General features: G+C 34.9%; 1 protein-coding gene and 1 pseudogene across 1 annotated transcript; one reads left to right on the top strand and one right to left on the bottom strand.

Moving 5' to 3' along the window:
* Positions 1–14,553: 14,553 nt before the first annotated feature.
* LOC122732107 lies at positions 14,554–15,086 on the bottom strand (annotated as a pseudogene).
* A 9,317-nt stretch (positions 15,087–24,403) lies between these two features.
* On the top strand, positions 24,404–24,898 carry LOC122730379 (60S ribosomal protein L18a-like). The gene has a single exon (XM_043969485.1). The coding sequence runs from the start codon at positions 24,404–24,406 to the stop codon at positions 24,896–24,898; it is 495 nt and encodes a 164-aa protein (XP_043825420.1).
* Positions 24,899–26,567: the final 1,669 nt, after the last annotated feature.

Genomic DNA, 26,567 nt, shown 5'->3' with positions numbered 1-26,567 from the left:
AAATATTTCATTTGATCCTCAAGACTTCAAGGTAAGTGCTCTTATCACCTCCATTTCACTTAGGAGAAAATTAAGGCAAACAAAGTTTAAGTGGTTTGCTCAAAGTCAAACAGTTAATAAGTATCTGAGGGGGTATTTGAACTCAGGTCTTCTTGATTCCAAGGCCAGCACTTTGGCCACTGTACCACCACCTACCTTGTTAAACCATTTCTTCACTTCTACCTCTTAGTTTCCTTCAAAGTTCAAATCAGGCCTACTTTTTTTTTTACTTGAAGCCCTTTTTGTTTACCAAATGTCTATTTTTTATCTTTAAATTGTATTCATTTTTATCGCTAACCTCCTTGTATCATCAGTTCTTCCCTAAAACCCCAAATAGGATTCAAGTTCATTGAGAGCAGTGATTATTGTTCCTCCAACCCCTCCTTTGGTTTTGTATTTCTAGTAACTGGTCCAGTTGGTTTCACAAAGCAGACACTCACCAAATATTGCATTGTATTGAATTCTATTCATTCAGAGCTAAAATGAGATTCTTGGCTTCTGATAACTAAAGACAGTCCCCAAAACCTGGTGTTTATATAATAGAATGAGTATAAGTCTCTTTCAGGTAGTGGTATTGATTTGTTTTTCTTTGTATCCCTAAAAACTAGCTCAGTTAATATTGTTGTTGTTGTTGTTATTGTTTATCCTTCATTTTCTTTTTCTTTTTCTTCCTTTTTTTTTTTATTTTGGTGAGGCAATTGGGGTTAAGTGACTTGCCCAGCGTCACACAGCTAGTAAGTGTTAAGTGTCTGAGGCCGGATTTGAACTCAGGCCCTCCTGAATCCAGGGCCCATGCTCTATCCACTGTGCCACCTAGCTGCCCCTGTCCTTCATTTTCAAAGAAGACCATGATATTGGTGTCATGTGACTTGCAGTGAATTGGAGGTAGGGCTGTGTAAGATCACCAATTTCGCTAACTCCTCCAGAGCCAACTTGATCCACTGGCAAGATATATATGAGGATGACTGGAGATGGTCCCAGATGGTTAAGGCAATTGGGGTTAAGTGACTTGCCCAGGATCACACAGCTAGTAAGTATCAGAGTTGAGATTTGAACTCAGGTCCTCCCAAATTCAGGACCAATGCTCATCAATCCATTGCATCGCCTAACTACCCAGGCACCATCGGATAACCTAAGAAGCAATCTTCTAGGCTGTAAAGGGAGTACCTTCTGCACTATATTGATTATAAATCTATGAAAATTGGTGGTAGATATATCTAGCAACTTTAGAATATTTATCAATTTCACCTTTGAACCCTGCTGAATAAGAGGAGAGTATCACCATTAAGGATGTGGGAAGTACTGAATCATTAGCACCCTTTAAGTGTTCCTTATCATAATTCAAAGCATTGGGAGTGGATGTGAAATTACACAAAGAATAAGCATATTTCTTAGATATGACCTAGTCTAACTTCTAAGCTAATGTTCAAATTATCTATCTGAATAACAAAATGTACTCATATAAGTTCAACTTAAATCCTTCCAGTGACAAAGTTTTGATTTTGAGAAGTCAATTTTGTTCTTGAACAATTCATTTTGAAAAAATGACTTCTTATATTTAGCTGAAATATACCTCCTTGTCACTTATACCATTTGGCATTAGTTACTGCTCACCAAATCAATAATCCTTCTCCCATATCACAAAGTTTCAGTTATTTCTCACCCTCGAGCTTTATCTTTTTGAAGCTAAACATTATCCCTTCATTCAAAATGATATTCATGAAGCATGTGAGTAGCTCTAGATTCGGAGTCAGAAAGATATGAGCTTAAATCCCATAGCTGTTACTTCAGTGGTCATATAATCTTGGGTAAATCATTTACATATTCAGTACTTCAATTTCTTCATCTAAAATATGGAAATAATAATACTTTTTTCTATTTTTTTTTAGTGAGGCAATTGGGGTTAAGTGACTTGCCCAAGGTCACACAGCTAGTAAGTGTTAAGTGTCTGAGGCCGGATTTGAACTCAAGTACTCCTGACTCCAGGGCCGGTGCTCTATCCACAGCACCACCTAGCTGCCCCAATAATAATACTCTTGATACTTATTTTATAGGATTGATGAGAAGACCAAATGAGAAAATGTATGAAAAGCACTTCGCAAACTTTGAAGTGCTATCTAAATTTCAGCCATTTATTATTATGATTTTATAACCAAGGAAACTACTTTGATAACCACATAACTGCTGACTTAAACTGAGTTGCCAATGAACTAAAACACCATGATGGTTTGATTATTTTTTCACATGGAATGATAATATGCAATGTGTCCCTCAATACTATGTTGATTCAAGTGACGTCAAACCCTTTTTTTGTCCCTGTCAAATTAAAATATTACAGGCATTTTATTATTCTAGCCTACTGAGTTAAAAAAAAATGATTCTATCTTTCCATTTCTTAGATAACTTTCACAACTTCTTCATCTTCCAATGCACTAAACATAACATCTGTTTCTTAATTTAAATCCCTAATATAATTATTCATTGGAATGAGAATCATAAGAACATAGATCTACAGATGAAAGAAATCTCTGATGCCATCAAGTCTAATCTCCTCATCTTGTACTTCAGGAAACTGAGGCCCTGAAAGACTAAATGAATTGTCTCAAGTCACACAAGCATTAAATAGCAGAGCCTAGATTTAAATCAATGCCCCATGTCTAAAGATCTAATTTATTGAACAAGACAGAGCAGAGGTCCATTCTTGTGAACGATTATGGCCAGATTCTTATGTAAATTGACCCCACGATCAAAGATCCCCCCCCTCCAAATTAATATAACATATCACTTCCAAGAAGTATGGAAGGCTAGGATGAAAATCTCAGTGTTGTTTAGAGAGTGTGCTGTATTTGTAAATCTATAGTAATAAGTAGCAGCTATGTATACCCAGAATACATCTGCTTTCCACCCTTGATGAAGCAGAATAAGAAAAAGGGTGGAAGAAAATCCCTATGTAAGTTATTAGAGGGTGGAAGAATGTGACATAGAGGAACAAGAAAAGGTTAATAACACTAAGGGTTATTTGATCTATTTAAAAATAGCTCTGTATTTTCTTATCATCTACTTGCATAACCACATCTGCAATTCTATTTAATATTTTAGAATGAAAACCATTCTCTATAATAGATGGAAACAGTCACACATAGCTTTAACTCTTCTGAACTCTCTACATTTTCCCTGCAACTCACCTTTCTAGCTTCATTTTAGAATACTTCCTTCCATTTACTCCATGTGAAAAAGCAAAGTGGATCACTACATTAGCAATTCCCTAAATTTCCCTAAACTTGACATCCAGTGTTCCATTTCAGTTCATTCTGAGTGGCTATCACCCATGACTAGAACACCCTCCCTCCTCATCTCTGGTTTTGAAAATTCTTAACTTCCTTGACATGTTATTTCAAGTATCCCCTCCTTTCTATAGATTTTTCGAATCCTTGATACAAAAATGTTGAGATGACAAGATTAAACAAATGAAGTGAATAAGAAAACAGTGGCAGGGGCCAGTTGTATTAATGCTAGATCTGGAGTTAGAGATCTAAGTTCAAATTGTTGCTCTCTCATTTTTTACCTCAATGACCATGGGTAAAAATTGTTTAATATGTCTGACCTTCAGTATTCTTATTATTAAAATGGGTGCATGATACTAAGTGTCCTATTTCCAAAGTCTTTATAGGTTTATTGTCTCCATGCATATAAGGTTGAGAGGTATGTATTTATTACATCTCTTGCCTATGAGATATCATTAGGTGACACAGTACATAGAGCACTTGATCTGAAGTCAGAATACACCTGAGTTCAAATTTGGCCTCAAACAATGTACTAGCTGTGTGACTCTAGGCAATTCACATAACCTTGTCTGCCTCAGTTTCCTCGTATATAAAATAGTAATAGCAACTTCCTCCCCAGATTGTTGCAAGGATAAAATGAGATATTTGTAAAGTACTTTGCAAATGTTAAAGCATTATACTAATGTTTCCTATCATCATCTCAATGGCCAAGTAAAAAATCCTCTGTTTCAATTTTAAATTCCTTCACTACCCTCTTCCTACCTTTTCCATTTTCTTACTATAACTTCAGTAGACTCTGAATCCACTCAATATCTACCTTGTCTTTTATTTCTCCCCCAAACGGGTTAGTATCTCTACTACCCTGAGGTGACTGGAGAATCATTCCTTTATCTACAATTGTCTATGTCCCTTACTAATCACGTCCTCTCCACTTTAAGGGATGTCAACTGGCACCCCAGAACCATTTTACCATTTTATATTGGATTTATTTTATTAAGTGATATGTGCTTGAAAGATATAGAAAGAACAAAAATATCAATATTTTCCTCAATACCTCAGGAACATAATCCCCCCCCCCAATCCCAGTGACATTCCAATGGATGACAGGGAATTGTTCTCACAACTGAACTCAATTCCTTCATAATATTAAACCAAACAGGTTCAATTCCAAAATCTTACTATATTTGCATCTCCGGAATATTGCTTTTCAGGGATTCACTGATAAATTAGCTACAATATCTCACCTGGATTTCTGTGTTACCAGATCCATGTGACTTGAGTTCCTGGGCTACATAAGAGACTCCCTGCAACTCAGACTAAAAATGATGAAGGCAAAGTACAAATGGTAAAATTAATTTCTAAAAACCACATGATCTGAGGGAGTCAGGAGGAAATATTGGCCCTCAGGCTCTTTCTCCTTAACTCATCTTCCCATGAGTTGTGAGCAAAGGCATCACTTTCAACCTCAGAACAAATGCTAGAAATGCCACACAGACATGTCAGTTCATTTTAAAAGTGTGGACAAGTACTTAAAAGCCCCACCAAGCGGTAGACTAATACAGATTGTCAATCCTTACATCAGCCCTCCAATTTTTCAGAAACAATCCCCGAAAACTTCCCAAATGGATAATTTCTATTCCTATAATCCTCTCTCTACTCATTTATGCTTCCTGGATTCCTTGACTTTAGTAAGAATTGAGCTCAAATCCCACTATCTTATGGGAAACTTAAGCACTTTTCCTTCCCACCACCAAACAATGCTAGCATCTTCCCTCAAGATTATATTCTATTTACAATATAATATTCTGTATGTACAATTTTTACAGGTTTTCTACCCCTTTAACATGTGAGCTCCTTAGGGAGAGCTATGCGGGACAGTGGATAAAGCATAGGCCCTAGAGGCAGAGCCAAGATGCAAAAATCTTAAATAAGATATTAGCAAAGAGATTACAGCAAGTGATCACCAGAATAATACAGTATGACCAGATGGGATTTATACCAGGAATACAGATCTGGTTCAACATTAAGAAAACTACCAACATAATCAACCACATCAATAAGAAAACTAGCCAAAATAAAATGATTATTTCAATAGATGCAGAGAAAGCTTTTGACAAAATGTAGCACTCATTTTTAATAAAAAACACTAGATACCATAGGAATAAGTGGAACTTTCCTTAAAATAATAAGCAGCATCTACCTAAAACCATCCGCAAGCATTATATGTAATGGAGATAAGTTAGAGACCTTCCCAATAAGATCAGGGGTGAAACAGGGATGTCCATTATCACCTCTATTATTTAATATTTCACTAGAAATGTTAGCTTTAGCAATCAGAGAAGAAAAAAGGAATTTTTTTATGAGATATTTTATTTTTTCCGTTACATGTAAAGATAGTTCTCAACTTTTGTTTATACATGCTTTACAATTTCAGATTTTTCTCCCTCCCTCCCCTCCCTCCCCCCTCCCCTAGATAGCAGGTAATCTGATATAGGTTATATCTATATATCTCTATACATATACATATAGATATATATATACACACACATATATATACACATAATAACATTAATCCTATTTCTGCATTAATCCTGTTACAAGAGAAAGAATCAGAGCAGTGATGCAAAACCTCAAAATAGAAAAAAAAAAACAACAGCACCCAAAACAAAAGAAATAATATGGTTCAATCAGCATCTATACTCCACAGTTCTTTCTTTCTTTTTTTTTCTTGGATTTGGAGATCCTCTTCTATCATGAGTTCCCTGGAACTCTTCTGTACCATTGCATTGGTGAGAAGAATATAGTCCATCACAGTAGGTCAACACTCAATGTTGATGATACTGTGTACAATGTTCTTCTGGTTCTGCTCATCTCACTCATCATCAGCTCACGTAAGACCCTCCAGGTTTCTCTGAACTCTTCCTGCTCATCATTTCTTACAGCACAATAGTATTCCATTGTATTCATATACCACAACTTGTCCAGCCATTCCCCAATTGATGGGCACCCCCTCAACTTCCAATTCCTTGCTACCACGTAAAGAACAGCTATAAATATTTTTGTACATGTGGGTCCCTTTCCCCCTTCCATGATTTCTTTGGGCAAAAGACCTAAAAGTGGGATTGCTGGGTCAAAGGGTATGCACAGCTTTATCGCCCTTTGGGCATAATTCCAAATTGCTCTCCAGAATGGTTGGATCAGCTCACAGCTCCACCAACAATGCATTAGTGTTCCAATTTTCCCACAGCCTCTCCAACATTTATTATCTTCCTTTTTTGTCATTTTAGCCAATCTGATAGGTGTCAGGTGGTACCTCAGAGTTGTTTTAATTTGCATCTCTCTAATCATTAGAGATTTAGAGCATTTTTTCATATGGGAATAGATAGCTTTGGTTTCTTCATCAGAAAACTGCCTGTTCATATCCTTTGACCATTTCTCAATTGGGGAATGACTTGGATTCTTATAAATTTGATTTAATTCCCTATATATTTTAGAGATGAGGCCTTTATCAGAAGCACTGGCCTCAAAAGTTGTTTCCCAGCTTTCTGCCTCCCTTCTAATTTTGGATGCATTGCTTCTGTTTGTACAAAAATTTTTTAATTTAATATAATCAAAATCATCCACTTTGCATTTTATAATATACTCAATCTCATGTTTGGTCAAAAACTGTTCTCCTTTCCAAAGATCTGATAGGTACACTATTCCTTTCTCTCCTAATTTACCTATGGTATCACCTCTTATGTCTAAATCATGTATCCATTTTGACCTTATTTTAGTATAAGGTGTAAGATGTTGGTCTAAGCCTAATTTCTGCCATACTATCTTCCAGTTTTCCCAGCAGTTTTTGTCAAATACTGAGTTCTTATCCCAGAAGCTGGAGTCTTTGGGTTTATCAAACACTACATTATTAGTGTCATTTACTACTGCATTTCCTGAACCTAGCCTATTCCATTGATCTACCACTCTATTTTTTAGCCAGTACCAGATAGTTTTGATGACTGCCGCTTTATAGTAAAGCTCCAGGTTTGGTACCGCTAACCCACCTTCCTGTGAATTTTTTTTCATTATTTCCCTGGATATTCTTGATTTTTTGTTTTTCCAGATGAATTTTGTTATTATTTTTTCTAGCTGTATAAAATAATTTTTAGGTAGCCTGATTGGTATGGCACTGAATAAGTAAATTAATTTAGGCAGTATTGTCATTTGTACTATATTAGCTCTGCCTATCCATGAGCAATTGATATCTTTCCAATTATTTAGATCTGATTTGATTTGTGTGAAGAGTGTTTGGTAGTTGTGTTCATAGAAAAAAGGAATTTAAGGAATTAGAATAGGCAAGGAAGGAAAAAACTATCACTGTTTGCAGATGGTATGATGGTATACTTAGAGAATCCTCGAGAATCAACTCAAAAATTACTTGAAACAATTAACAACTTTAGCAAAGTAACAGGATATAAAATAAATCCACATAAATCATCAGCATTTCTATACATGACCAACAAAGTCCAGCATGAAGAGATAGAAATAGCAATTACATTTAAAGTAACAGTAGACAATATAAAATACTCGGGAGTCTACTTGTCAAGAAAAACCAAGGAACTCTATGAACACAATAACAAAATTCTTTTCACACAAATCAAATCAGATCTAAATAAGTGGAAAAATATGAATTGCTCATGGATAGGCCGAGATAATATAATAAAATGACAATTCTGCCTAAATTAATTTACTTATTCAATGCCATACCAAACAGATTACCTAAAAATATTTTATAGAGCTAGAAAAAATAATAACAAAATTCATCTGGAAGAACAAAAGGTCAAGAATATCGAGGGAACTAATAAGAAAAAACATGCATAGGAAGGTGGGCTGGCTGTGCCAAATCTGAAGCTTTACCATAAAGCTGAAATCATCGAAATTATTTGATAATGGTGAAGAAATAGCATTGGATCAATGGAAGAGGTTAGGCACAGGAGACACAGTAGTAAATGGCTTTAGTAATGTACCATTTTATAAACACAAAGACTCCAGCTTCTGGGATAGGAAATCAGTATTTGACAAAATCTGCTGGGAAAACTGGAAGATAGTATGGCAGAAACTAGGCATAGACCAACTTCTTACACCTTATACTAAAATTAGGTCAAAATGGGTACATGATTTACATGTAACAGGACATACCATAGGTAAATTAGGAGAGGAAGGAATACTTTACCTCTCAGATCTATGGAGAGGAAAACGATTTCTATCCAAAGAAGAGATAGAACATATTATGAAATTCAAGGTGGAAGACTTTGATTACATTAAATTAAAATTTTTTGTACAAACAGAAGCAATGCATCCAAAATTAGAAGGGAAGCAGAAATCTGGGAAACATTTTTATAGCCAATATTTCTAATAAAGGCCTCATTTCTAAAATGTATTGTGAACTAAATGAAAGTTATAAGAATCCAAGTCATTTTCCAATTGAGAAATGGTCAAAGGCTATGAAAAGGCAGTTTTCTGATGAAGAAATCAAAGCTATCTTTTGCCATATGAAAAAATGCCCTAAATCATTATTGATTAGAGAAATGCAAATTAAAATAACTCTGAGGAACCACCTCACTCCTATCAGATTGGCTAATATGACAAAAAAGGAAAATAATAAATGTTGGAGAAATTGTGAAAAATTTCGAACACTAATGCAATGCTGGTGGAGCTGTGAACTGATCCAACCATTCTGGAGAGCAATTTGGATTTATGCCCAAAGGGTTATGAAGTTGTGCATACCCTGTGACCCACCAATATCCCTATTAGGTCTTTTTGTGCAAAAGAGATCATAAAAAAGGGAAAATGACCCACATATACAAAAATATATATAGCTGCTATTTTTGTGATGGCAAGGAATTGGAAATTGAGGGGATGCCCATCACTTGGGAAATGGCTGAACAAGTTGTGGTATATCAATGCAATGCAATACTACTGTGCTGTAAGAAATGATGAGCAGGCAGATTTTAGAGAAGCCTGGAAGGACTTGTAACTTGAACTGATGCTGAGTGAGATGAGCAGAACGAGGAGAAGATTCTACACAGTATCAACAACATTTTGTGTTGATCAACTGTGATAATCCTGATTCTTCTCAGCAATACAATGGTCCAAGATAGTTCCAAAGGACTCATGATGAAAAATGCTCTTCAAATCCAGAAAAAACAAACAAAACAACTGTGGACTCTAGATGCATATTGAACCATACTATTTCTAACTTTTTTGTTTTCTTTTTTTCTTTTTTTCCCTTTTGCTCTGATTCTTCTTGCACAACATGACTAATTCAGAAATATGTTTAATATGATTGTACATATATATAACCTATATCAGATTGCTTGCTGTCTTGGGGAGAGAGGAGGAAGGGAAGAAGGGAGAAAAAATTGAAAGTAGAAATCTTATAAAACAAGTGTTGAAAACTATTTCTACATGTAACTAGAAAATAATAAAATACTTTTATGATAATAAAAAAGCACGGGTCTTGGATTCAGGAGGACCTGAGTTAACATCTAGCCTCAGACACTTGAAACTTACTAGCTGTGTGACCCCGAGCAAGTCACTTAACCCTTATTGCTCTACAAAACAAAACAAAACAAAAAATAATATGCACAATAGTCCTCCTTAATAATTTCCTGGAATATGGTGTCTAGATTCTTTTTCTGATCATGGCTTTCAGGCAGTCCAATGATTCTCAAATTGTCTCTCCTGGATCTGTTTTCCAAATTAGTTGTCTTTCCAATGAGGTATTTCACATGTCTATATCTATATAGATATATAACCTATATCAGATTACCTGCTGTCTATGGGGAGGGGGGAGGGAGGGAGAAAAATCTGAAATTGGAAAGCTTGTATAAACAAAAGTTGAGAACTATCTTTACATGTAACGGGAAAAAAATAAAATAATTTATTACAAAAAAATAATACGCAAAACAAAAGATGTGATCTCCTTTATATTTGAGACCATATCGTTGCCTTTCTTTGTATTTCTTGTCCTTAGCACAGTGCCCATCATATAGTAAGCATTCAGTAAATGTTTCTTGTCTTAAAGATTTATTATTCTCCAAAGTAGGGAAAGCTAGTTGCCACAATGGAGAGAGGGCCAAGCTTAGAGTCAGGAAGACTCATCAGTCTCATTTCAAATCTGTCCTCAGAAATTATTAGCTGTGTGACCCTGGGCAAGGCATTTAACTCTATTTGCTTCAGTTTCCTCATCTGTAAAATGAAGTAGAGAATGCAATGGCAAACCACTCCCACTATCATTGCAGCAGCAACAACATCCACAACAACCACAACAAAAAAAAAAAAACTCAAATAGGGTCACAAAGACTATGACAAGACTGAAAATTACTGAATTCAACAATGTAATTTTATGATTTAAGGCTATAAGTAAATTTTTAAAAATGCCTCATATATTTTTTCCCTGGGGTAAAGTACCTATGATATCATTATTATAAAGAATGCTTGGTGAGCAAACTTCCTCTGCCAATGCAGATCAGAACCTACACTGCCATTTAGAATTTCATACCTAATGCTCTAAGAAGTTAAGGGTCTTGCCTATTGTCGCATACTTACTGTTAGAATCAGTTCCTGCACCCACGTCTTCTTAACTCCAAAGATTCTTGACTATTCTCTAGACCATAGTTGCTGCTCTATATCAAAATAAGAAAGTTCAAATAGAATAAGTACAAAAGTCTTTCTCCCCCAAAGAGTATAATGGTGAGTATTAAAGTAAATGTATCTCATAACCTTGATGTACTGAAAGTAACATGAAGTAGAGAGAAATTATAACATAATAGATTTGTTCTTATACTCTTTTAATAACTTTTTTATTAGCTTTAACTTCACTGACAGAATTTGCCTAATATTCCACTCTATAAATTACAAAGGACTTATTGTCCATCCAGAAGGAACATGAAACAGCATAATTCAACAGATATTGATTAAAAAAATAAAGGAAGGAAATGCCTTTTAAGACCATTTTGAGAAAAATAAGGTTTTCGGCTCTTAATATTAAAACATTCTTATAAAAGGCACATACACACATATGTGTGTATGCATATACACACATACATATACAGCAACTAATGTGTTCTTTAAAGTAAAGAATATCTACTAGATCCCTGGAGAATCAAACATAAGAAGGACCAGGAAAAAATGTATTCCAAGTGAATTTTTTTTAGTTGTGGTAACAAAAAGTAGGAGTGATTTAAAGGTAGAAAGAACGACCATGAAAAGAACCTCTTAATATGTTTGACAGAAAATGAATCATCAGAGTCATTCATAAGCTGACCTCCTTTCAATTTTACACAGATCCTTGACCTTAGAACTTAAAAGGCACTTGGTTTCCTTAGTGATTTGTATGGAAGTGAATGTGTGTCTTCTCCCTTATAAAGACACTAAGGTAGCAGCTACCATGGTAAACTAGGCTTGGGATTTCTAGGATTGCAACTCAGGCAACTACCAAATAGAATCCATCAATCATTTATGTAGGGGAAAATAGTCTAAAATTTGAAATTTGATGTAAGTGCTTCAAAGGCCAGAAAGGGAAAAAAATATTCCTTCAGATAGGATCTGGGTGGACTCTGTATGGAAAATGTACTAAATCTATCCCTATCCTGAACACATATAAACATTTTCCCCCAGATATTATGGGAAAATCATCTCTTTCTCTCTCTATCTCTGTCTTTGTCTCTGTCTCTCTCTTTCACACATACACACACATAAACATTTATACACACAAACACATTTAAAGCCCAAACCAAAATAGAGAATCCTCTAAGTGTTGATGTAATCCAAAAAGAAACAGAATAAAATTCCTTTGTATTCTTCTGTCCTAGTGGAAACAGAGTGGGAGGAAGAAGACGAGATCTAGGTGCACCCATGCCACTTACCAGCACTTTAATTTAGAACATAAAACATACTAATCACCTGCTCATCCATCTACTGACCAAGATCTTCCAACAATTCTTTGTTACTTTATAAAGTTGGACCTCTTCTGGCAATTGTGTATGCCTTTTCCAATCTAGCCCAGCCTTGACAATTAACTCAAGATACACCCCTTCTAAGCTATTCAAATCAATATTCTATTTCTGGTTCCATACCTCATGTGCTATATAAATGAATAAATTGCTCTACTCCCCTGCATCTCAAATTCCTTTTTTAATGTACAATGAAAAGGTTAGACTACATTAATTAGCATCTTTACCCAATCAATTGTATACATATATATAAATATATATATATATATATATATATATATATATATATATACAATTGTGTACATGTATATATGTATAGGTTATTGTGCATGCAGTTGTGTACATATACATACAAGACTCCAACTCCATGTCCTTCTACTGACTCCCACATAATGTAATCTCAAAGATTTGGGATATTTTGGTTATCTTTTAAATATTCTTTATTTCATCAATTTCTACCCTAAACTGGGGATCTGTGGTAAAAAAAATATGAAAGTTTTTTAACAGTCGGTTGGGATAACTGAAAGACGCCAGTTTTTGAAGGACCACCCTTTTGGGGAGGAGACCAATAGTCCGCCTGCTGCGCACGTCAGACTGCCTGCTACGCACTCGACTTCCGGGGTGGAGAGAATGGAAGTGGGGCTTTTTCCTGCTCTGCTGGTCTCCTGACTGCGCTGCACAGACGGTCTCTCTCTCCAAAGGTGGCTTTCAGTTTAGGTGAGTTTTTATAAGGAATATAGACTAAGCTTAGACTTAAGACAATTTGTATTTTGTTTCTACTTTCCTATCCTTCTAATCAACATCACCTTGTGACTACCATAACAATAAAAGGTCTATCTAGAAAACCAAAAGCTTCTTCCATTTACTAGTCTGGGAGATAAACTAAGGGAAAGGTTAAGTAGGGGAGATTTATGATCTAATATCCAATTTTAAATCTCACAGATCCAAGTATGGCACAATATGTTTAGATGTAACAGATGTAGTTAGATGTGGTCAAATCAGGTCTTAGTACAGTAACTCTCTAATCCTGAAGATTATTCCTCTTTTAACATAGCCCATATTTGCATTAGCATTTTGTTCTTGACTCCACAAACATTTAATAGATGCTAATTTTTTTAAAACAAGAAAGACTTTATTCACAACAAAGAAAATAAAGAGTATCAACCTATGTTGACCACTGGGAGTTACAAAGCAGCATGTCAAACTACCCATATGGTAAACTTGGTTGTCGGTGTCCATACATCAGAGGAGAAAGTCATGGACTAATTAATAAGAACCAAAGGTTCTTAGAGCTAACCAGTAAAGAGGAACTTGTGACAATATCAGTAGAAAATGGCCATGGTTACATTAGATTTCTAATGAAGACAACAACAGCCAGTTCCCTTCCATCCAAGCAGGGAAAAGGGAAAACGGCTTTGCTAAATACTTGAAACACAACTCAGCCCACCCATGCCAGTTTTCAAAGCAACTAAGCCCTTAAAGCTTATGAACTAAGGAAATGCTTATTTGTGTGTGTGTTTAAACATTAGTATTAAGCCAACATATGCTATTTATGATTTTCTTAGGCTAATATTACATTTAGCTTTTTTCATTTGGTGGCCTGGCCTGGGAAAAGGAAAGAGCATTTGCCAGGATGACACTCAAAGTAGATGAGCTAGATGCACCTACAGTGACTGGAGAGGATGATACTAAGTCAATGAAAATCAAAGGGGTAAATGGAAGAGGGAGGGGGAAAATGACCTGGAATGGTGGCCTACAAGCCAATAACATGGTCCTGCTATATCATACACCTGAACAGGACAGGGGGGAAGAGATGATGGAAGTAAGGTGATAAGGGAACCAGCACCTTAAAGGAGATATTCTTTGTCCCCACTTTGGTGGTCATAAGATTTGAATTTTGCTCTAGAGTTTGATGTAATATTAATGAATGAAAGAATGGATATCAGGCAAAAGGGTGGAGGGAGAGGAGTTTCAGGCCCCTAACCTTAAGCCTAGTAGGTTTTAAATCAGAAAATCCATTGACAAGGCATTTTATCTAGAACTATGTTTTTTAGAATTCTTTAGAAAACATACAACTGAGTAATGTATTTTCCAATAGAATTTTCTAGATAAATTAGTGGAAGGGGAAAATCAGCCTCTACATACTGTAATGATACCTCAAAAAATCAAAACAAGGAACCTTCGTAACCAGAAAATCTATTTGTATGTGCCTGCAAAAGGGGAAGAGATTGACCTCAACAGAGACTGGTCTTTTTCATGATCCACAGGAACTCCTATTCACTGACTTCTCCATCTCCATCTCGATCAGCTTCATCAATCATTTCCTGCAGTTCCTCATCAGTGAGGTTTTCCCCTAGCTCTCTGGCCACACGTTTAAAGTTCTTGAAGGAGACTTTTCTGGTTTCATCATCATGGAAGAGTCTGAAAGGCTTCAGAATTTCTTCTTTGGTATCCTTTTCAGCCATTTTTTTGAGTCATCACAGCCAAGAAGTCATTGAAACTGATTTTCCCCATCCCCTCCTTGTCAATGTCAGATATCATTTCTTTGATCTCTTCTTTCTTGGATTCGAAACCCAGAACTCTCATGGCCACCTTGAGTTCTTTAACATCTATTGTCCCAGTTCCATCTGTATCAAAGAGATCAAATGCCTCTTTAATTTCTTGTTTCTGGTCCTCTTTGAGTTCAGGTTTGGGTCCCATCTTTTTTTTTGTTGGGGGGGGGGGTGGGGGCGGAGCCCAGGTTTGGCTTCTTGATGGTACTGGCCATGCCTTGGTTCCTGACGGCTAACGTGCAGACACTGAGTCTCGATGCCCCTCAGGTGACAAATACAGATGTTAATTTTTAAAGTAGTTACTATGTCAAATGATAATATCTGCCCTCAGAGTGTTTATGAGCTATTAATTTGACAAACACACTTGCTACTAAAGGACCCATTACCAGTGTGATGGAATGATTGGTGATGGGTTTTTCTTTTCAATTATATAAGTAGAAGATTGACTCAAGAAAAGTATGAAAGTAATATGAATGAATGTGGGCCTTTAATGAATAATGGAAAGACAATTGTATTTAAAATGGAATACCTAACTTGAAGTCTCAATCATACTGCTTACAAACCATTGATAAGTCACTTCCTTTTGTTCTTGCTTTCCTCATCTCTAAAAGACTTGGTGTGGGACAGAGCTTTAAATCTGAATTTTAACAACCAAGTTTTAAATCATACCTTGGACATTACTTTTATGACATTTATCAACAAACCTCTCTAGATCTAATTTTATGCTCTTTAAAATGTCATATTTCACAGAATGGCTTGCCACTTCCAGCTTTACATCTTTGATCCTATGGCCTCTAGATTTCCTTCAACATCTTCATCCATGATACTTTGCTTTTCCATAGGGCATAGAGGGATGGAAAAAAAAAACCTCAAAATGCTTTAAGATTTAGTACAAATTCTTTGTTTTATAGATAAGAAAATTGAGGCTGAGAGAGGAAGTAACTTGATTAAGCTCTAAAAGTAACCATCAGCTATGAGAGAAATATGAATCCTTTGATTTGAAATATTTAGAACTCTTTCCCCATTTCTATACTACGTCTTCCTTATGAGGTTATGCCCTTCTTTCAGAAATTTATCATTATCATTATCATTATCATTATCCATTATCATCATTATTCCCTTACACCTAACATAATACTGTGCCTATAGAACTCAAGTAGGAAATACATTTTGATCAAATGATACCTTAATGAAGATCTTGCTCTGTTGTGAACAAAAAGTGAATCAAATGTAGAAACATACAAATGTGGATTTTCTCCCAGGGCGGGAAATAGACTTTGTCATCCATTCAAGCACAAAGCTCAAAGGTAAATATTTCCTATTAAGACAAGTGACTGAAGTGACACATCCACTGCTGTCTAAGCTTTACAACTTGGCATTATTATAAAATGCTTTCATTTTTACTGACAGTTTTATTTTATTTCCTTTGCTGTCTCATAGATTTACATTTTCCCCTTCCCTATAGATAAGGTCAGAAAAGGATGCATTCTACTTTAAGAGTAGCTAGTAAAAAACTTTTAAAATAATATATACATGAATGTGTATATATGTTCATATGCGTGTGTGTATGTGTGTGTGTGTGTGTGTGTGTGTGTGTGTGTGTGTGTATACCTGCATAGCTGTCAAGGTCTCTAAACAATGTTGTTTAGAGTCAAGGTCAGAAAACTAAAAAATCAAGTCATTGCCACATTATACAAAATGTTAATATATCACTCCATTTGAAAAGGTAATGAACTCAAAATTCAATTCCCCAAATCCAAGAAAATATCCAAACAGTATTGCAAATGCAATTATTAAAAGTTATTTTAAAATATATCTGATCAGAGAAACTAAGAAAAATGTTCAAGATAAATAAAGTTAGAAAATAAATCTAACATTGATCATAGGTATTGAAAGAAAGAATGATTTGATAAAATTTAAAAAACAAACAAGCAATTTTTCCCTGAAAGTTTACTGACAAATATTTTGGAAAAAAATTAAAATCCTCACTCAAAACAAATGCATAACTTTACAACTATATTATTACCACATTATTTTAATTTAACCATAACAATATCATACTTATGCTTTTCCAAACACATAATCTTTTTTTGCCAAACCAAATTATTATTGTTTGAATACAGACATTTAGAAATCCAGAATAATGTCATGCATGGTGTATACACACATACACACATCGTGTGCATGTACATGCATGTGTACATATGTATGTGTATGTGCATATAAAGACACACTAATATATGTGTGTGTGCATATTTTTAAAACTCAGAGAGTTATAATCAATAGTGATTTTTATTAAACCCCACGACAAGGTTACACATTAAAAATTGTCTCCCCCCCACCATTCCATTCCAAATCATCACATAGTTTGGCTAGTGTATAATCTCAAGAGAAATTGTGGAAGACATTGCACACTGCTTTAATTGCTTATGACTGATATATCATCATCATCATCATGCATTTATGCACATATATTTGTATATATATGCATACACATATACACATCTGTGATTTTATATGTGTGATATCATGTTGATATGTGTGTGATGTGATAGTGTTCTATACACGTACGATATATACACATATGATAATTGTGTATTTGATGTGTATGTGATATACATGTGGGTATGTATGTGTGTGTATGTATATGTATGTGTCTACTCCTCAGGCTAGTGATACTCTAATAAATATATGATGTTATCATTGTGGGTTTTAATAATGTAATTCAAACCTATTCATGACTTCACAACTCATTAAATAAGTCCATATCTTACCATAAGTTTGACATAGTAATTGCACTTGATATTATGTGGGTATTTCTTAAGTTCTGACACCTCAAGTATACCAGTAGCACACAGTGACTATCAATCAGTGTTCCTTCATACTTGTTATGTATCGACATAAAGTCTTTTTTTATCATGCATTCCTTTGGCACCATATTTTAGGAGAAAAAATCCATACAATGGGTGATATATTGTGCATTCTTCCAGTTATCCTTGTTACATGTTATTTTTGATGAACTGTTTGTTATCAGCAACCCCAAATTTAGAGGTTAAGTAGCAAATCAGTTGTCTACAAAAGGGAAAAAAAATAAATGTGTGTAGTGATTGACCCTGAAAACACCAAAATATGCATAGAGGGCAATACACTTCTACTGGATCTAAGAGTTTAAACTGTTGTTTAATTCATTTAATCATTCTTCTTTTAGGAGAAAAATATTGAATAATTATGCAGAGAAAGTTAACATAACTAACCATGTTTTATTTAGAAAGTATTGCATTGAAGATCTCATTCTTTCTCCTATAAAAAGCACCTTCCCAGACCAGAATCATTATGGAAAGTATAATTAGATATTATTCTCAATTGTAATATTTAAAATAGATTTTATGATAAGAAGACTACTCTGAAAATTTTGTAACAATTACTTTTTCACTTGATCAGAGTGGCAAAAAAACAAAAACAAAAACAAAAACATATCTCAAAGAGCCATTGAACTAGTCTCACTGTATTTTAGTAAATCTTTAAATACATAATTAAATTTTTCTTTCTGGTTTTTTTTCTTTTCAAGTCTGATTTTAACTTCTGGAACTTCATTTTGTCATTAAGAATAGCAATCACTTATTCCTTTGAAGATCCAACTGGGTTTGATTCCAGAAGTACCCATGGCCCTCATCATCCTACAACTTCACTTCAAACTAAACCCAAAATGGACCATGTAGACAAAATAATAATAAGTAGTCAAATGTATTTTTTAAATTAGCATTAATTTGCTTTATATTAGAGATGGAAAATGTATAAGTCTCTAAGTCCCCTCTTGAAAAATCATCAGGTAGAATTTCTGAGGAAGAAACTCATAAAATTAAATGTCTGTCCCATCTCAGAAAAGTGGTAGTTCTTGTCAAGTAGAAATGAGTTATTTTATACATCAAAATATAATTTGAGATTGATGGGCTAAAGATAAGATAATTCTGATCTATTAAAAGTGCTTTGTTTTGTTCTATCTTTTGTTTTGTTGTTTAAAAATTGTATTAACTTACTTCATTTTTGACTGATTGTTGTTTATACATTTTGGGTTTTGTTCAAAGCCTTTTAAAGTTATAACCCAGAAACACCCACAATCCTGGGTTTCCTTCACTTATGCCAAGGAAAAAATCATTAAGCAACACCAACTGATAAATGTCAGCAATGTGACAGCATGTGTAACATTCCATATCCACGTATATAGTGAAAGGAATGTGGGTAGATTACGTTTAATAAAAGAGGGTCTTTACTGTATTATAACTGACTAGAATATTTCTCTCTATTTCTTCAAATTTAATGCTTTTAAGGATTGTTTTTAATCTGCATATTTTTAATCACAAGTACAAAATACAAGAAATTTTTCCCAAAGTTATTCTTCAAAGGGAATCACTGAAGCTCAAAACAATTGAGCATCTTAGCATTAATCAAAAAGTCTAATTATAATTTACTCAGGAGTTATTTCAATACCAACAGCATCATTATAAAATATAAAAAAAAATTAATCGAAGATGGTCATAGAAATAAGATTAAGGAGGTTGAGAATTAACTACTCCGGTTCTGGCATGTTAAACAAAATAGGAAAGTTAGGCAAAAAGAAGAAAACTGATTTGATCGAAATGAGATGCATAATATGCAATAGACTCACCCAGAGAAGGAGAAAAGTGACAGAGAAAAATCATGATTAAGTTACTGGTCTGTGTCTGTGTTGGTTCTTACCACATTGTTTCTTTTATCTCAGTGTACATTTCAGTATTATATCCATTCATATAAATTTGTGGGTATAGTTAGTCAGCTATAAATTAAACTTATTTTCTTATCATTTATCCTTTGTCTCCCCTTCTTGTTTTCAATAGTATTTTGGGAAAAATTGTAACAAAGCTTTATGAATTCAAATTCCAAGTAACATTTTGTAGAAAAGACGTATCCAAGAATAGATTATATTTCATTTTGGGATAATTTCTGGAATTGTTGCTGTAGAAATTAAATGAGTATTTGGTAAAGATAATCTAGACCAGAATTTTTTAACCTTTTTGTGTCATGAACCCTTTTGACAGTCTGATAAAACTCTCGGAACTCTTCCCAGAATAATATTTTTATTGTTATTATTTCTAATGTTGATGTTTTAAATTTATAAAATAAATAAAATTACAGTTAAAATGAATTATAACTAAATATAGGCAAAAGCAATTTCAGAGACCCTATATTAAGAATGCCTATTGTAAATGCATTTTCTTTATGAGGTAGAAAGTTGGACCAAGGCCCCTTACAACTCTTTTATTATGTAATTCCCTTTTTCTATTGTGAAACTAATAGAAAAAACTCAAAAATCTGGAATTCAATAGAAATGTGTCCAGTACCTCACTCTCTGAACATGTTTTCTCAATTAATGTTTGTTAAACTAATTTCCATGTTATGTTTATGATACTATGTGAATATCAGAAGAAGTAAGATGTTTATTATTAGATACATGATTTCTCAGATATGAAAAGGACTTCAGAACTCTCCTAGTTCATTGTGAATATGATCCATGATTACTTTTTCTAGGCTTTACTCAGAGCTTTCCTTACTACCTGCAGAGGCAATTAATTTATTTTTGGATGGCTATAATTCTGAAGAACTTCCTACTTATATTGTGACAAATAAATTCCACCCATTTAACACCAGTTCTATTATTTGGAGGCAAGAGAAATCCATCCCTCTCCCACAAGATAATACCTCATAAATTTACAAAGAGTGAAAATTTTTAATAAAATCTTCCCTAGGTAGAGTATTCTTTCCCTCAACCATTCTGAAATGGGATAACTTCATCTCTCTTTACTATCCTTGCCCATGTGACCTCTTACATTTTCATTTACTTCATTAATCTTAGTTATCCCAGTGTTATGTCATTCGCAGATTCAACAAACACCCCATTTCTTATTCAGTATTGCCTACGCCATTGATTTAAGCTGGTCAACTGAATAAAGTCAAGAAACCTCTGTTGACATTTCTTTTTGTTAACTATTTTCAATTTTCATCCAACTTTATACATACTTGGATTCTAGCAGGAAATATCATTGCCATATAATACTTTATATAATGATAGTATTCACATCTTCCAAATCCACAAGTATATTATTTATATTATATGTACAAAATAATAAGCACCTATATCATCAGGTAGACTTACTTTAGCTGGGTAGAATGGACAACTGCCATTTATTTCTAATAATATCCATCAAAAATCTATGTCATAGATGCCATTCACTTGCCAAAGAACAAATGATATCACTGTAATAAGCTGTCACCATGCAGCCAAATGTTGTCTTTCTTGGAAATAAATATCCAGATGGTCTTGACGTTTAATTTTGAGAAATGTCAGTACAGATATCAAGTAGATAGAATTCCAAGTCAGCATTCTAACTCATTGAGATTTCCTTACAAGTGTTATATAGTGTATAGAGAACAGGACTTGGAATAAGGAAGACCTATATTCAAATCCTGACTCAGAAATTTACCAGCTGCATAACTCTGATTATACTACTTAATATCCAATAATCTCAGCTTCTGTATTCATGAAAAGGAAATAATTTTAGCACCTAGTTCTCGAGAATAATTACAAGAATCCAATGAGTTGACATACCTATTTTTTGCAAACTTTAATTCACTAAAAAGTCAACTATCATTATTCTTTCTTAAATACACAATTAGTTTTACTGATTGATGTATTTGAGATATGTACTATAACCTTATTATGATTCTTAATGACCAATTATAAGATTAAAGTCCAACATGTCCTGAACATTCAAAAGTTCTTTGATTAGGGATTTCCAAATTTATATATATATATATAAATTTGGAAATCCCTAATCTACACATCCATATATATATATATATACACAGGGGCAGCTAGGTGGCACAGTGGTTAGAGCACCGGCCCTGGAGTCAGGAGTACCTGAGTTCAAATCCGGCCTCAGACACTTAACACACACTTACTAGCTGTGCGACCCTGGGCAAGTCACTTAACCCCAATTGCCTCACTAAAAAGAAAAAAAAACATATATATACACACATACACACACACACACACACACACACACACACACACACACATATATATATATATATATATATATATAGTCTATAATATAATATGTGGAATGCTGGAAATTGACTTAGGGGACACTAGGTTTATAATTCAGCTCAGATATTGTTTATATGATCAACGGCTAGACATATCTTCTTAAAACTTCAATTTCTTTACGTGTAAAATCAGGATAATAATAGCTCATTAACTGCCTCACCAGATTGTTGAAGGGTAACATTTTCACAAAATTTAAAGCATTTTTGTTATAAATATTGGAAGAGCTATGAAAAATTGGAATACTGATAGAATAATAGCAATTCTGTGAATGAGTACACCATTCTGGAAAGCTATTTATAATTATGCAAAAAATACTAAACAGTGCATGCTATTTTACTTAAAATTATGTCACTGCTAGGCCTATATATATATCTATATATATATCTATATATCTATATCTATATCTATATCTATATATATATCATAGATAAAAGAAAGAAGGACATATACTTTATACAAATGTATATAAGATCATTTTAAATTTTTTATTCATTTTAACAAATACAAAAATGAACATTTCCATGTACAGAGCAGAAGATAATGAGATGATTCAGTATAAAATCATAAGTTTCAATTTCAGAACATTTATTAAAAAATATGTAACGAATTCTACAAATTGTTTCAACACTACCCAGGTTTTCTGTGATTACTTCTAAGTTTTCCTTTGTTCTCTGCTATGAAATTTTTATTTTTTAACCTCCCTCCCCTTCCAAACCCACCCTATAGAAGACTACAAATAAATGAATGCACATACATACATATACACATAAATGTGTATACAGACATACACATACATTCACATATGCATAAATATACATACATGCACATGTGTATGCATGTATATAAATAAACATACATCTGTACATATATGCATGTCTATACACATATATTTAAACCACACTATACATATTTCTATTTGTCAGTTCATTCTCTGGAGGGTTGGAAAGCAACTTCCTTCATAGGTTTAAGTCTTTCCATGCCCCCCCCCCCCCCGCCCCGCCACCTAAAATCAACCAGATTTTCCATTCTTATAGCCCAGTAGTATTCTATCACAATCATATACCACAATGTTTTCGCCATTCCCCAATTGAATAGCATCTCTCATTTTAGCCATTCTGATAGGTCTAATTTGTTTTAATTTGCATTTCTCTAATTAGTAATATTTTACAGCATATTTTCATATGTATGCATGTAGATATATACATATAATTTTGATTTCTTAATCAAAACCTGCCTGTTTTTATCCTTTGACTACTTTATATAGAAAAAGTTCTTTATATAGCTGATGAAGAAAACCTTTATCTGAGAAATTTTCTATGAACCACCTCGCCAATTTTCTGCTTTCCTTCTAGTATTTACATTGGTTTTATTTGTTCAAGAACTTTTAAATTTCATATAATTAAAATTATCCAGTTTACATTTCATAGTGCACTTTATTTCTTATTTATTCATAAATTGTTCATCTATCCATGAGTCTGATAGGTAACATATTCCATGTTGTTCTAATTTTCTTGTGATATGTCCCTTTATATCTAGGTCATGTATCGATTTTGATCTTATCTTATTACATGGTTTAAGATATTTTTTTAAGAGGTAGAGCCAAGATAGTGAAAAAAACAGACTCACCTCAGCTCTCCCCAAAATCCTTCCAAAGAACTTTAAATAATGCCTCAAAACAAATTTTGGAGCAACAGAATCCAAAAAAGGACAGAGTTAAACAATTTTCTAGCCCAAGACAAGTTAGAATGTCAGGAGGAAAGATCTGTCCAACCAGAATGAGGGTAGAGCAAAAACTTGTGCAGGCTATACCAACATAGACAAGACCCCTGAAAAACAACAATAGGCCTCTTAGGTGAGTGGATTAGTAGTGGTAGTGGGGGCTTCCAGACTTCTCAGCCCACAAATAGTAAGGAATTCAGAAAACTGTTCAGAAAAAATGATTACAGAGGTCTACTTGCTGGCATCTGGAGCCTGACTCAGTTGCACTGACCATATTAGGATATGGGTTGCTGTCCTAGGTGGCAGTCCCAGGCAATGAGGAGCACTAATACGCAAGAGCTTGTGACTAAATGGGAGCTAGGACCAGGGTCACAGTCCCATGGTGGAAAAGAGTGTTTGTGGTCACTCAGAGAGCAGAGGCCAGGAAATTAGTAAACACATCTCTCCCTAGGTGATGCCACTTTAGAAGTGCTGAAAACTTTCAGACTTCCAGAACTAGCTTTGAAAACAGCTGCATAAAAAACAAACAAAAAAATAAAGCTTGGGACAGTGCCCTCTCCATTCTGGCAGCAAAGCCCCACTTTAGCATAGAATGAAAAGTCAAGAAATAGGCTGGAAAATGAGCAAACAGAAGAACAAGATCCTGACTACACAAAGTTACTATGGACCATGAAGGCCTCGGGCACCCTGAGAAAGGTAGTTGGAAGATGCCTGCCTACTCCCAAGAGTCCAGTGCCACCTCTTTATCGGATGGGGATCTTTGCTCCTAATCATGTTGTAGCAAAGTCCCGATTCTGGGACTTTGTTTCCCAATTGAAAAAGATGAACAAGTCTTCTGGAGAAATTGTGTACTGTGGACAGGTCTTTGAAGAAACCCTTCTTCAGGAGAAAAACTTTGGCATCTGGCTGTGCTACAATTCCAGGAGTGGGACCCACAACATGTACAGGGAGTACAGAGACCCGACTCCTGCTGGTGTTGTCACTCAGTGCTACCGAGATATGGGGGCCCATCACCATGCCAGGGCCCACTCCATCCAGATTATGAAAGTGGAAGAAATTCCTGCCAGCAAATGCCGCCGGCCTGCAGTCCCACTGCCCCACAGAGTCCTGCCACGCCAGCACAAGCCACGCTTCACTACCAAGAGGCCCAATGCCTTCTTCTGAGTGCAAACATGAGGAGGCCCATGTTGCATTCATCTGTTTAAATAAATCTCCCAATTGGAAATCTGGAGCAGACTGGTGATTTAGAACATTGATTGGAGACAATGGTCTCAAGGGGCACTGGGGGAGGCAGGCTTCTTACTAGAAGGGAGATGACTTAGTCCTAGTTTCTCATTTTTGTAGCCCTTCACAACCCTGTGAAGTAGCCGGAGTAGCTATAGCTTCCCTGTTTAGTAGGTGAAGAAATAATAGGCTTGGAGAAGATCTTTTACTTCAGCTGAGGGAGACCAAGTCTTCATGGGATTCAGAACAGAGAGGAACCCTGAAAAATCAAGTCCTGCCCTCCCAGAGGTCCCTGTTTTAGATGAGGAAATGGAGAGCCAGAAAGCTGTGCTCGGCTCAAAGCCTTCCACAGAGAGCATTCTCCCAGGCTAACAGATGAGAATATGGCCTCCCCCACCTCCCTCCTTTTATCTTGGCCAGATCTTGTATCTGAAATCCGGCTGGGAAAGCTCAGGATGATCAGCCCCAGAGCAGGCAGCCCCCAGTGTAAGGACTGTGGCCTTTGGTGAGTGATATCCCTTCTCCAAATGTTTCCTTGCCAGCTTTTGGTAGATACATGTTTATTAGGTACCTACTATGTGCCCTGCACTGTGCTAAGCACTGCGAGTACAAATACCTGCATATGTCTCTAACCTTAGGCCTAAAGCAGAGCAGCCCCCTCCTCGATCAAAAACTACCTTTGTCAAGTGGTTTTCTTACCATATTCTTTAAGCATGAGTATTTCTCCCATCTTTGAAATGAGGGAATCTTAAACTCACTGTGTCTCCCTGTGTGGGACCAGGATTGACCAAAAAAATGGAGAAGTGATAGTCACGAATTACTCTCAGAGGCTTTACTAATAGGAAGATTGCCTGAAAAGGTGGGTAGGAAGGGGCAGTGTCAGAGAATCTGTTTGCCAGAAGTTCTCCAGAGACTGGGTGACTCTGGACAAGTCGCTTATCCTGTTTGCCTCAATTACTTCATCTATAAAATGAGCTGAAAGAGGGAGTGACAGATACTCCAGTTTCTTTGCCAAAGAGGCCCCAAATGGAATCACAAAGAATGGCAATGTTGCTGTTATCAGGTCCTTATGAAACCAAGGCCAGTGCTTTATCCACTGTGTCACCTAGTTGACACAAATTTGTCTTTTTTAAAATTAAATTGGCTTTGCATACTCATGAACAATTAACATTTCTCCATTTATTTAAGCCCAATTTTATTTGTATAGAAATATTTTTAATCATGTTTATTTAGTTTTTGAGTATGTTTTGTCAGGTATGATTTCAGGCATTTTCTATTGTTTAAAGTCATTTTAAAAGGTCTAAAACAACTGGTGACATAGTTTAGTTTCCCTGTTTATGTTTTATTAAACTCTATTTTAGCTTTAATGTTGCTTGAGATCATGATTTCTACCCCTGCTTTTTATATCAGCTGAAACACAATATATTTTACATGAGATTTTTTTATTTTCACTCTGTGTGTATCTAATTATTTTCTTCTGTTTCTTATAAGCAATGTATTGTAGAATCCACATTTAGAATCTTTTTTTCTATCCTTTTTACATTTTGTGTGTAAATTCATCCTGTTCATATTCAAAGTTGTAATTACTAGTTGTGTATTTCTTTCCATT

Source organism: Dromiciops gliroides, chromosome 6 (genome assembly GCF_019393635.1).
Source record: "Dromiciops gliroides isolate mDroGli1 chromosome 6, mDroGli1.pri, whole genome shotgun sequence".
Taxonomy (NCBI): Eukaryota; Metazoa; Chordata; class Mammalia; order Microbiotheria; family Microbiotheriidae; genus Dromiciops; species Dromiciops gliroides.
Note: the sequence above shows the minus strand (reverse complement) of the source record. Positions and strands in the feature narration are given on the sequence as shown.